Source organism: Dermacentor albipictus, chromosome 5 (assembly GCF_038994185.2).
Source record: "Dermacentor albipictus isolate Rhodes 1998 colony chromosome 5, USDA_Dalb.pri_finalv2, whole genome shotgun sequence".
In the NCBI taxonomy this organism is placed as follows: domain Eukaryota; kingdom Metazoa; phylum Arthropoda; class Arachnida; order Ixodida; family Ixodidae; genus Dermacentor; species Dermacentor albipictus.
The window spans coordinates 172,000,187-172,012,737 of record NC_091825.1 but is presented as its reverse complement, the minus strand read 5'-3'; the positions used below and the strand labels follow the sequence as shown (position 1 = coordinate 172,012,737).

The 12,551-nt window shown below is 49.5% G+C and overlaps 1 protein-coding gene across 7 annotated transcripts in view; it reads right to left on the bottom strand.

Annotated features, from left to right (window-relative positions):
• LOC135916679 (E3 ubiquitin-protein ligase SHPRH) overlaps nucleotides 1–12,551 on the bottom strand; it is a 375,022-nt gene that overhangs the window by 252,728 nt on the left and 109,743 nt on the right. For all 7 annotated transcript variants that reach the window (XM_065450123.2, XM_065450124.2, XM_065450125.2 and 4 more), the window contains exon 8: nucleotides 4,669–4,872. In XM_065450123.2, the coding sequence (XP_065306195.2) occupies nucleotides 4,669–4,872 (204 nt within the window). The remainder of the gene's footprint in view (nucleotides 1–4,668; nucleotides 4,873–12,551) is intronic.

Sequence of the window (12,551 nt, the reverse complement as noted above, 5' to 3'; positions counted from 1 at the left end):
CTCAGCATACAGTCAACCGCATATCTTCGCTGCTGGCCTCCGTTGTCGCGATCTCACCGCTGGCAACCAGATGTTTGAACCGCACCGATGGCACCGGCTGTTGGAACCTCAGTGCCGACACCCGTTGTTGCAACCGGACCGTTGGCGCCCGTTGTTGCAAATGGGTCGCAAGCCCCAAGGGTAGCGTTGGCCTGGCGGCCTGGGGCACACTGGAAGCATCCGAAGGTCCCAGCAAAGCATGAGGCGACTGCTAACAGAACAACTTGTTTATTCTAGCATCGCAAAGAGTGGGCGGTCAGGTCGACCGAAGTAGAGAGACGGGAGAGCACGTTACTCAACAGAAGAAATAGGAGCCTCTCTCCTTGCGTCCGGGGGCAGCTGCTCTTATACTCTTGGCGTCGCGGGCAAGAAGGAAGGTCACGAGATGACACCATGTGACAGCGAGACACAGACGGACTGAAAGACATGTAGAGACAAGGAGGTGACGCATCAGCCGGGCCGGCGCCGGTCAGACCTCCTCGCTTCACACTGGGGGAGCTCCTCTCCCCAGCTGCCGCGCTTTGACAAGCGTGGGCACACACACACACACGCACACACGAAGACACGTGGCACTGAAACATGCCGGGACGCGCTCGGCGGGGATGCGTCGCGGCCGCTCCGAACGGGCCAAAATGTCCGCCGCTTGGAACGAAGCCCCGGCGTACGTTGCATCCGCGCTGGCTTTACCGCGCGTCGTAGGCGAAACGTAACACCGCCCAGTGAACGTGCTTAGATGCGGCCGCCCAGAGTGACGAAGGGATGGAGGCCACGTTGAGTGGAAGGATTGCGAGCATAAGAGCGGCAACATAGGCAGGTTTGAGTCGGTCAGCAGCCAGAACGTCTTCGCAACTGTTAATGTCCAGCGTGAACATCTTAGGTCTACAAAGGAGTATGCGGAATGGTCCATCGTAGGCAAGGGTGAGGGGTGGACACATGTAGTCATGCCGAATGAAGACATGGCTGCAGGAAACCATATCCTGGCTGACAAATACAGACCGGTGGTGTCAGTCAGCAGGAATTACAGGAGCAAGGTCACGAAACGTGGCGGACAGCTCCCAGATGTAGGTGGAAGCATCATGGGTGCAAGGTGGCGATGACGGCGAGAAGAATTCTCCAGGAAGGCGCAAGGGAATGCCACAGACAAGTTCATCCAAAGAGCAACCTAGGTCAGCCTTCAGTGCTGACCGGATACCCAGCACGAAGAGAAGGTGGATGAGCCAATGTTCCTTTGGCTGATAAATGGTAAGGGCAGCCTTCAGTTGTCGATGAAGTCGTTCCATCATGCTATTCACGAAAGGATGGTAGGCAGTTGTATAGATGAGTCGAACGCCCAGGATGTTGGCAAGTGTGGTGAATAGTGCCGATTGAAACTGACAGCCTCGGTCAATGGTGATGGCAGAAGGGCATGAAAGCCATAGCAACTGTCTCTGCCGTAGTGTCTGTAGTGGGAAACACCTCTGACCATTGGGTGAAGCAATCCACACATGTGAGCAGGCAACAGGCTCCACGTGATGACGGGAGAGGGCCGACAATGACGAGGTGGACGTGAGAAACCTCACATCTGGAGGCCAAAATGGGGAACTAGACGTGATGGCATGGTGAATGTCTGCATTGATGCTAGGCCAAAGAAAGCGAGTGGTGACTAGCTTCTGGGTCGCATGAATACTGGGGTGGCTGATGTTGTGCAGTTGATGAAAAATTGCGCGTCGAAAAGCCAAAGGCCCGGAGGGTCGAGGAACACCAGTGAATGTCTCGCACATTATCAACGATGAAGAAAATGGAAGCGGGCACTCAGTCAAGGACAGGGACGTGGATGAGGAACAAAGGTGATGCAGCTCGGGGTCGTTGTGCTAGGCGGCTGCTAGCTCCTCCATGTCTACTGGTGGTTGGGCTGCCAGGGCATCGACACGGGAGAGTGCATCAGCGGCAGCATTTTCCGGCCCATGCACGTGATCGAGATCCACTGTGAACTCGGAGATAAAGCAAAGTTGTCGGATCTCCTGTGCAGTGTAGTTGCTGTGATTCCAATGGAAGGCAAATATCAGGGGCTTATGGTCTGTGACGGCTTGAAAGTCCTGGCCCTCCATAAAGCGGTGAAAATGCTTGATGGCAAGGTACATCACAAGGAGTTCTTGACCGAATGTGCTGTATTTAGCTTCAGGTGGCTTCAGTTTTTGGGAGAAAAAGTCAAGAGGATGCCAACCAGATACGTTTTGCTCGAAAACTGTGCCGAGTGCCATGCTCGATGCACCGGTGATGAGATGAACTGGGGCACCAGGAACGGAATGTATGAGCATGGTGGCGCCTGCCAATGCCTTCTTGGCAGTAGTGAAGGCAGATCTGGCGTCCTCAGTCCACTTAAGTGGTGCAGCCGGATCCTTTCTGACAGCCAGTAGGTCGGTCAGAGGGTTCAGGAAATTATTACACTTCAGAAGAAAACAACGATGAAAGTTCAGTGCGCCCAGGAATTCTCTGAGTCTTCTTAGTGAAGTCGGGGGTCGAAAGTCTTGAATTGCCTTCGCTTTGCTGGCGAGAGGCCAGAAACCTTGTGGGATGATAAGGTGGCCTAAGAACTCAATAGTAGCTATGCTGAAGAGGCATATGTTCAGATTAATGACAAGACCGTAATCATCAAGTCGTCAGAAAAGGGCGCGCAGGTGAGCTTCATACTCGGAGCCGGATGAGCTTGAGACGAGAAGATCATCAAATTAGACGAACACGAAGTCGAGACCTTGCATGACCTCGTTAAAAGTGCATTGAAAAGTCTGTGCAGCGATGCGCAATCCAAAAGGCATCCTCACATACTCGAAGAGGCTGAAGGGAGTGGTAATGGCCATCTTCGGAAGGTCAGCGGGTTCCAGAGGAATTTGGTGATAAGCTTTCACTAAGTGAATTTTAGAGAAAATCGTGCCACTAGCCAATTCGATGTGAAGTCTTATATGTGAGGAAGTGGATAGTGAACTGGTAAGATGTCAACATTCAGAGCATGGTAATCTCCACATGATCTCCAGTCACCAAGATCTTTCTTTGGCACCATGTGCAGTGGCAATGCCCAGTTGCTTGAGGAAGGTCACACAATGCTGAGTTCAAGAATGCGCTCCAGCTCAAGGCAAGTCATGGCAAGGCGGTCTGCAGACAGGCTGCGGGGCCAAGTAAAGGCAGGAGGTCCAGTGGTTACAATGAGGTGAATGATCCATGTGCTTCACCGGTGACTCTCTGATATGCGGGGTAGCAAGATTGGGAAAATTAGTGAGTATTTTTGCATACAGCGAAGCGGGTGCGAGAGCTTGAAGCCCCATCAGCGAGGTGGTCCAGAGTACGCCATTGATGGAGAGGCGTGTGCTGAGATCGATCAGGCAATGAGCACGCATGTCTACCGTAAGGTTGAAGAAACTGTAGAAGTCAGTGCCGAGAACAGCTTGTGAGACATCAGTTTCTCAGTATGTGCATTCATCATGGGCTCTATAATTACAACAAAGCAAGGTCCATATTCTCTGCTAAATTAACCCATTTCTTCTCTCAGAAGCCTCTCGTTTCCATGGGAACATCTGTGCTATGTACAAAAACATGACGTTATCGTTCTCAGCTGGGGTTGAGCACTACGGAAGCACACAGTGTGCAAGCATTTATGTCATATGTATAAGCGAACACCAAGCAGCTTACCTGCTCGCATCATTGATTGTACTGTCCGAGACGGCATCGTCATCATTTCAAAACTTAACACGTCTTTGTGCAATGCACTTCAGATCAGGGCTTCAAAAATTTTAATATTTCGTAGTACGAATCAACACTGAGGTTTATTGCTGTACTTGCAAGATTTAAATGAATTTTTTGCTACCTTTTCAGCAAGAAAGTGCACCTCAGGCAATAACCAGAAATGTGATATCGACGTAGGTAATGTTAGAATTTAGAATTAATGTTAGAAGGCGCCATGTTTCAAAACTGTGCAAATGAACTGCAAAGAGAGTGAGCACAGAGTTTATGCGATATTCTGTACATTGAACTGCTGAGGCACAAGGTGGCACGACAAGGTGCAATGATGCCAACAAGGCATAGTTAATGAAAGAAAGGTTCTTTGGAAGAGGTTGTAAGAGACAGTATTGGAACCTTGTCAAAGCATAGCCTCTTAGATCGCAGCTTTACCTGTGTTATAGTAGCATGCTAAATCCCCTACTTGAACCCCCCTCACACATTCAATGCTATCTATGACTGCGAAAAGTGGGGTCTGCTACTGTCCCTGCAGGTCTACTTACAAGCATCAGTGCCGCCACAACATTATGGCAGAGAGCAGTGGCGTAGCAACAGGGGGGGCAGGGGGGCCGTGGGCCCCGGGTGCAAGGGGCCAGTGGGGGGGGGTGTCATATACGTCTGAAGACACCCCTCTCTCCGCCGGCTACACCCGGGGGGGGCGGGTGACAGAAGACCTAAGGGCCCCGGGTGCCAGACGACCTGGCTACGCCACTGGCAGAGAGTATGCGAAAAATAAGTGTGCAAGGGTGGCATCTGCAACATGGTGCATAGCAGTGTGTCCATTGCAAGCCTGCACTTGCTACTGTTCACAACATGCACACGTACAATTCCAGTGCAAGTATTTTGTTGCCATGAGAATTCTGAAGGTAGCTAGCTCACCGTGCAGGTTTTTCTGGATGGGTGTTCCGGTGACACACCAGCGGTTGACTGCCGACAGCTTGAGGGCCATCTGGGCTGCCTTGGTGGCTGTGCCTTCCACCATCTGGGCCTCATCTAGACAAATTCGCCACCAGAGCAACGCTGTCAATGGGCACGGCGTAGGCAGGAACTTGCGTGGCTTACGGAATGACCGGCCGTTGGTACCTGAGGTAAAACAACCAAAAAATTGTGGTGCAGAACCATTAATCACGGCGTCCTCAAGTGTATGCTTCTACTGCAACAACTTCATGCCATGTAGCATTACCTTTAGAAAAACTAATTCCTTTGATCAACAATCCTTGTACAGTTAAAACCTTAATAATGAACTTCAATATAACGAAATTCTCAATATAACTAAGTATTTAACTTTTAACCCTTTGAAGGTTGCAGCCATACATGAACGGCGGCGGTTTTCTGTCTCGCAAGGTCTTTGCCGTACGGGTACGGTTCCGACCCTCCGTTTGAAATTTCGTGCCATAATGATGATGCGTGCTCACTGAGAGGTGCTGCCACCCCTTAGCACTTACAAGAAGCATTTGAAATTTGTGCTACCTTCTTGGGGAGATAAACAGGACTGATTGCTAGCTTCAGCGCGTCGCTCAGACTGCGGCAACGCCCCTTTGGCGGTTTCGGTTTCGCCGCGTGATCGCAACGCAGGCGCGCGAAACGTCATTTTCTTTGTCGGCACTCTCTTGCAGGGCGGTGGAAGTTGATTTCTATCTTGATTGGCGCTGCTCTTAGCTTGTTTATCAGCGCCGTTCGCGAGGTATTCTCGCTCTCAGTGGCAACGCACTTTCGCGGTTTCGGTTCCGCCGCGTGATCGCAACGGAGGCGCGCGAAACATGGTTTTTCTCTTTGTCGGCACGCTCTCGCAGGGGCGGCGGAAGTTGATTTCTATCTTGATTGGCACTGCTCTTAGCTTGTTTATCACCAACGTCTTAGTTTGTTTATCACCACCACTCACGAGGTATTCTCGCTCTCTGCGGCAACGCGCTTACGCGAGAGGGTGCATCAGACCTCTGCCCAAGGCAGCCGCACGCAGAGATGTCATGTGTGCGCCAACACAACTTCTCGCTCCAAGAGAACAGACACTCATTTTAGGTGTGCAGACGGCGATAAGGAGCTGTGCGTAGACCCGTGTTTCAAGGAGTACCACGCTAGGAAATACCATTGAACATTTGCAGTTCTGAGTGATGCCGACACCAAAATACTGTTCCTAATAATCTTTTAGTATTTTTTCCTGACTTTATACATTTTGTACATTCAAGATCCGCAATAAAGTAATTTGACCACCTGGGAAAGTTTTTTTCAAAATAAGTCTACCAGAACTTCAATATAATGAAGTGTGTTTATGCACAATTTCAAAATAATTAAATTTCACTGCCACCGCAAAGGAATACCGAGACAATCAATGGAAACTTCTATGCAGTTGGTGAAATGGTTGAATTACAAGCAGCTGCTTGCCCATCACTTCTCTTCGACGTCTATCACCTCCCGGACCCAGCCGGAAAACTAGGCACTGCAGCTTCCACAGGTGAAGCTGCGTTGTCGACCCTACCCTCAAATCCTCTGCTCACGTTACCTACGAACCAAAAGTTTTTTGACGTTGATGGCTATCCTGTCACTGCACTCATCAATACAGGCGCACATCTTTCTATTATGAGTGCTGCCTTCCGTCGACGACACAAAAAGCTCCTCACCCCAGGGTTCACATGCGTCGTCTGCGTTGCGGATGGCGGTACTGTGCCTATCGTTGGCGTGTGTACGGCACGTGTCGGCATCGCCGGCCACCACACCCCTGTCCTCTTCACCGTGATTGCTCATTGCCCCCATGACCTAATTCTCGGCCTGGACTTTCTCTCCGCACATTCTGCTCTTATTGACTGCTCTTCCAGTAACCTTCACCTTGAGTTGCCAATTCTCACAGAACCTTCTGACACACCCCAGTGTCGCTTACGCCCCACCGGCTTTCTTCACCTGCCGCCAAAATCAATAGCCTTTATTGAACTCTTGTCTTCCCCACCAGTTCCTGATGGCGAGTACCTAGTCACTCCTCTGCCCGACATTCCACTACAGTATGACGTTACCGTGCCTCACAGTATACTTACTATTACTGCGAACCGCACTCGCATACCTATCTTTAACTTTGGATTGGCAAAACAAATTCTTCCGCAAGGTATTTGCTTTGCCAACGTTGATTGTCTCGGCGACCATCACGTGGCAGCGTTATCAACCGATGGTCCTTGCGAGCTTAGCAGGCCCCTCACGCCAGCCTTGGGCGCCGATCCCAACATAAACAAAATGGTTGCGACGGACCTGTCCTCTGCCCAGGCTGAAGACCTTTGCCAAGTATTATCGTCCTACCGAGATATTTTCAACTTCGACGATCGCCCTTTAGGCCGGATGCTCGCGGTCAAGCATCGGATTCTTACTGGCGATGCTACGCCTATTCACCGATGACCGTATTGAGTTTCTGCATCGGAACACTGAGTAATTCAAAGTGAAGTGAACAAAATGCTAGATAAAAACATCATTGAGCCTTTTTCGAGTCCCTGGGCATCACTAGTGGTGTTGGTTAAGAAGAAGGATGGCACATGGCGCTTCTGTGTATACTACCGTTATCTGAACAAAATTACTAAGAAGGATGTCTACCCGCTCCCACGTATAGATGACGCCCTTAACTGCCTGACGTAGTAGTTCTGCGGAAACCCGCAAGGTGGAGAGAAGTAATGAATAAAGGGAAAATGAGACATCCGCCTGTTCGTAGCAATTGCTACAAAGGAAACCCATACGGGTTCCTCGAAAGAAAAGCCTCATAGTTGAAGAAAAATTCGTCCTGGTCCGGGACACGAACCCGGGACCACCGCCTTTCCGGGGCAACCGCTCTACCATCTGAGCTAACCAGGCGGCTAGCAGATGGCAGGGCGAAGTCGAATGTGTCGACAACACGAAGCAAAGGCAAGAGTTTGACGTAGTAGTTCTGCGGAAACCCGCAAGGTGGAGAGAAGTAAAGAATAAAGGGAAAATGAGACATCCACCTGTTCGTAGCAATTGCTACAAAGGAAACCCATACGGGTTCCTCGAAAGAAAAGCCTCATAGTTGAAGAAAAATTCGTCCTGGTCCGGGACTCGAACCCGGGACCACCGCCTTTCCGGGGCAGCCGCTCTGCCATCTGAGCTAACCAGGCGGCTAGCAGATGGCAGGGCGAAGTCGAATTTGTCGACAACACGAAGCAAAGGCAAGAGTTTGACGTAGTATTGACGTAGTACTACGTCAAACTCTTGCCTTTGCTTCGTGTTGTCGACAAATTCGACTTCGCCCTGCCATCTGCTAGCCGCCTGGTTAGCTCAGATGGTAGAGCGGCTGCCTCGGAAAGGCGGTGGTCCCGGGTTCGAGTCCCGGACCAGGACGAATTTTTCTTCAACTATGAGGCTTTTCTTTCGAGGAACCCGTATGGGTTTCCTTTGTAGCAATTGCTACGAACAGGTGGATGTCTCATTTTCCCTTTATTCCTTAACTGCCTCCACGGTTCCAGCTACTTCTCTTCTATTGATCTTCGTTCTGGATACTGCCAGATTGCTGCTGATGATATGAACAGAGAAAAAACCGCGTTCATCACACCTGATGGCCTATACCAATTTAAAGTAATGCCGTTTGGATTATGCAACACCCCTGCCACCTTTGAGCATATGATGGACTTCTTGCTCCAAGGTTTCAAATGATCCACATGCCTCTGCTACCTCGACGATGCTATCGTCTTCTCGCCAACGTTCTACACTCACATTGAGCGTCTAACAACTATACTTGATGTATTTCGAAAGGCAAAGCTGCAACCTAACTCGTCCAAACATCGTTTTGGCCACCGTCAAATTACTCTTTTGGGCCATCTCGTTGACACTTCCGGAGTACAGCCTGATCCCGACAAAACTTGTGCTGTCCGAGACTTCCTGGTTCCGAAGGCAGCCGCAGACGTCCGAAGTTTTGTAGGGCTATGCTCGTACTTTCGTCGTTTTGTTCCAGACTTTACGACATTGCTAGACCCCTCACTAATCTTTTGAAGAAAGGCGTACAATTCTTGTGGGGCACTTCAGAAGCCGCCGCCTTCTTTCGTCTCGTCACTCTTCTAACTTCACCACCCATTCTCTCCCACTTCGACCCTGATGCCCCTACAGAATTGCATACAGATGCCAGCGGTCATGGCGTAGGTGCCGTCTTAGCCCAGCGTCAGCGTGGCCAGGATTGCGTTATTGCTTATGCGAGCCTCCTCCTAGCACCATCAGAGTGCAACTATTCCATTACGGAATGAGAACGCCTTGCTGTTTAGGCGGTTGCGAAGTTCCGCCCTTACCTTTACGGTCGCCCTTTTTCCGTAGTCACAGACCATCATGCTCTTTGCTGGCTCTCATCACTAAAAGATCCTACAGGCCGGCTTGGTCGATGGGCTTTGAGGCTACAGGAATTTTCATATTCCGTGATGTACAAGTCTGGCCGCCTGCACCAAGACGCTGACAGTTTGTCGCGTTACCCTGTTGCAACTCTGGCTCCTCCAATATTGTCAGTGCTTCTTGCGTATTCTCTGTATCCCAGCTGCTTCATTTTGCCGATGAGCAATGCCGTGACGCCTACATCAGAGCATTCATTGACCGTTTTGAACACTCTCCGACCGATGCTGCTCTACGCCTCTTCATCTTCCGCGACAGTACTCTGTACCGTCGTAACGTTCATCCGGACGGTTCTGGGTTCCCTACTTGTCAAACCTGAACACATCCACTCAACCATTCTAGAAGAGCTTCACAACGCACCAACAGCAAAACACCTCGGCGTATCTCGAACCTATGACCGTGTACATCGCCGTTTTGTCTGACCAGGCCTTGCCCGTTCCATACGACGCTACGTCGCCACTTGTGAACTTTGCCAACGACACGAGAAGCCTTCCCAGCTTCCCGCTGGTTACCTGCAGCCGCTCGACATCACTGCCGAGCCCTTCCATCGTATTGGCTTACACCTTCTCGGCCCATTTCCTGAAACTACATCAGGAAACAAGTGGGTTGCAGTCGCGGCTGATTATGCGACCCGTTACGCCGTAACCCGCACTCTTCCGACCAGTTGTGCAACTGATGTTGTGGACTTCCTTCTACATGATATCATTTTGATGCATGGTGCTCCGCGTCAACTGCTAACAGACCGTGCCGTATGTTTCTGGCCAAAATCATTGACGACATCATGCGTGCCTGCTTAATACAGCATAAATTTACCACCTCCTACCACCCTCACACGAAAGGCCTCACTGAGCGTTTGAACCGCACACTTACAGACATGCTATCGAAATACATTTCAGACGACCACTGTGACTGGGACCTGGCTCTACCTTACAGTACCTTTGCGTACAACTCTTCCCGTCTCGAAACTGCTGGCTTTCCCTGTTTTACCTCTTGTATGGCCGAGAACCGACGCTACTACTAAACACTGGCTTCCGTCCACCACAACTTCAACTAGCACTTACGCCCGTGATGAAATCGCCCGTGCTGACCATGCTCGCCAACTTGCACACATTCCTCTACAAGTGTCTCAAGACAAACAGAAGCAATGCTACGACCTCCGTCACCATGATGTCTATTTTGTGCCCGGCATGCTCGTGTTCCTTCGGTCACCATTGCGTAATGTTGGCCTTTGTGAGAAACTGCTTTCCTGCTATACAGGGCCATATTGTGTGCCCCACCAAGTGACCGATGTCACCTATGAAATTGTTCTAGCCAAGCCCACTACGTCCTCCACTGTGACAACCAGTGACATTGTCCACGTCGCCCGACTCAAGCCCTACAACTCTGCACGCGTTCTGGATATTTAACAGTACCGTGACGGCGCTTTTGCTGCCGGGGGGGTAATATTACGATATTATCTGGAGATACTCAAGAGACGAGCCGCCGCGAGAACGACGATGAGTTTGGTCTGTGCCTTGGCGCGGGCGAGTGTGGGCGTGGCTGTCTGGCTGCAGTGTAAATAGCCTGTAAATAGCCTCTTTCATCTGCGTCTTTTCACACGTAACAATATATACAGTGAAATCTTGATATAACGAACTTCAATGGACCGCAGAAAAGTGTTAGTTATTTTGAAAGGTCATTATATTGAAAGCCCCAAAACTAACCATTCCACTCATCAAAATGCCAGTACATCATATTTTGTTATAGCGCAAGCTTGACAAGGACAATAGAAGGCAAATCTGACACACACAGCGCTACTGTTGAACGGTTGTTGAAAGTAGCGCTGTGTGTGTCAGATGTGCCTTCTATTGTCCTTGTCAAGCTTGCGCTATAACACAATAAGATATGCCGTACCAACAAGCCCCTATTGCTATCCTCATAGGTCAGTACATCAATTGTAAATGTATGGGCTGTCCACGAAAATGTCCGTGCTGGCTCTCGGTCCACACTGTTGCTATTTTCCAGTGATTTAACCACCACGCACCACCGACACACCGTTTGGTAACAGCAGCACCCGTAAAAGAAACGACACCTACAAAACCATGACAAGGAGCAAGTTCCATGCTCCCTCCGAAGCACAACATTTCTTTTAAATGTTTTTTTCTACACACCCCGTGTGGCAGACACTGCAACTGCCTCAGTGGAGGCAGACACCTGAACTATTCCAAAACACTAGCACAGTGTAAACGACACTGTCTGAAAAGGGCAGGCCATGTGGCATCCCCACGAGCATTGAGGTGACATTTTTTCGTGCATGTAATGGCTGCAGAAAGAAATGCAAAAGAAAGAAGGACGAAAGATGAAGGACGAAGGAAAAGACATGCCTCAGTGGCAAGGTAACACTTGTTATCTGGGTGTAGCATTTACTCGAATAACCTAATGCATCATCGTCCCAAAAAAGAAAGAAAAGTCCCCTACAACGCCATCTCAAGTTTCCCGAGCCCATGCGCCGTGACATTGTCTGCTAGCCTACAGCTTCGCCTGCCGTAAAGAATACACTGTTTTCAAGAATCCCCGGATTTCAGAATATGAATTTGTAGTACTGAGGAGTTGTTAACATGAAACGACACTGTAACATGAAACAATATGGTAAGATAAAACGAATAATGATCATAAAACGAATAATGATCATTATTCTGATAACTTCGGCATTCTGAAGTTCATAGTACTGAAATACTTTTACATTGAAACTACATGCAGTCAGCACGGGATTCCTGAAATGTTCGTTAATCGGAAAGATTTGTTTATGTGGTGTTTGTAGTAACAAGGTTTCGCTGTAACCAACACACACTTGACCTGTGGGGTTGAACGTCTCATCAATTTGGCTGCACTTTCTGAACTAGTTTGCACGACAGCCGAGTTTAAGGCAACTGCCACCAGCTTTGTGACAATGGCGTTCAGTAGGATGTTTTTGTTGTTCACAATGCCGAAGACTTGTTTATAACACGAGGAAATGACTGCATTTACCAGCACCTAAGTGACATTATCTGGGTGCCTCAAGAAGCGTGTGACGAGCTTTCATAAGCCCTCTCTCATTATGCTTCTCATCGTTGCTCATGTCCTTCGGACAATCGCCTACCCCCCTAGAAAATTGTCATAGACCAAAAGTTACTACTCCTGTTCATTTCTTTCTTTTTTTTGGGGGGGGGGGGGGGCACTACTGTAAACTGCTTTCTGTTCAAGTAGCTGCAGCTAGCCTTATATGCCAAACAACACTACTTGCTGTATTATATTGCTGTGATTTAAGTGTTGCTTGTCCTTCTGAGACAGTTTCACCTTCAGTACGTGAGATACAGTGGTAAGCTAGCAGCAGTGCTTTTCCATAACTGTCGGCAAAGCCAATTCTAAGACACCTCTTCCAT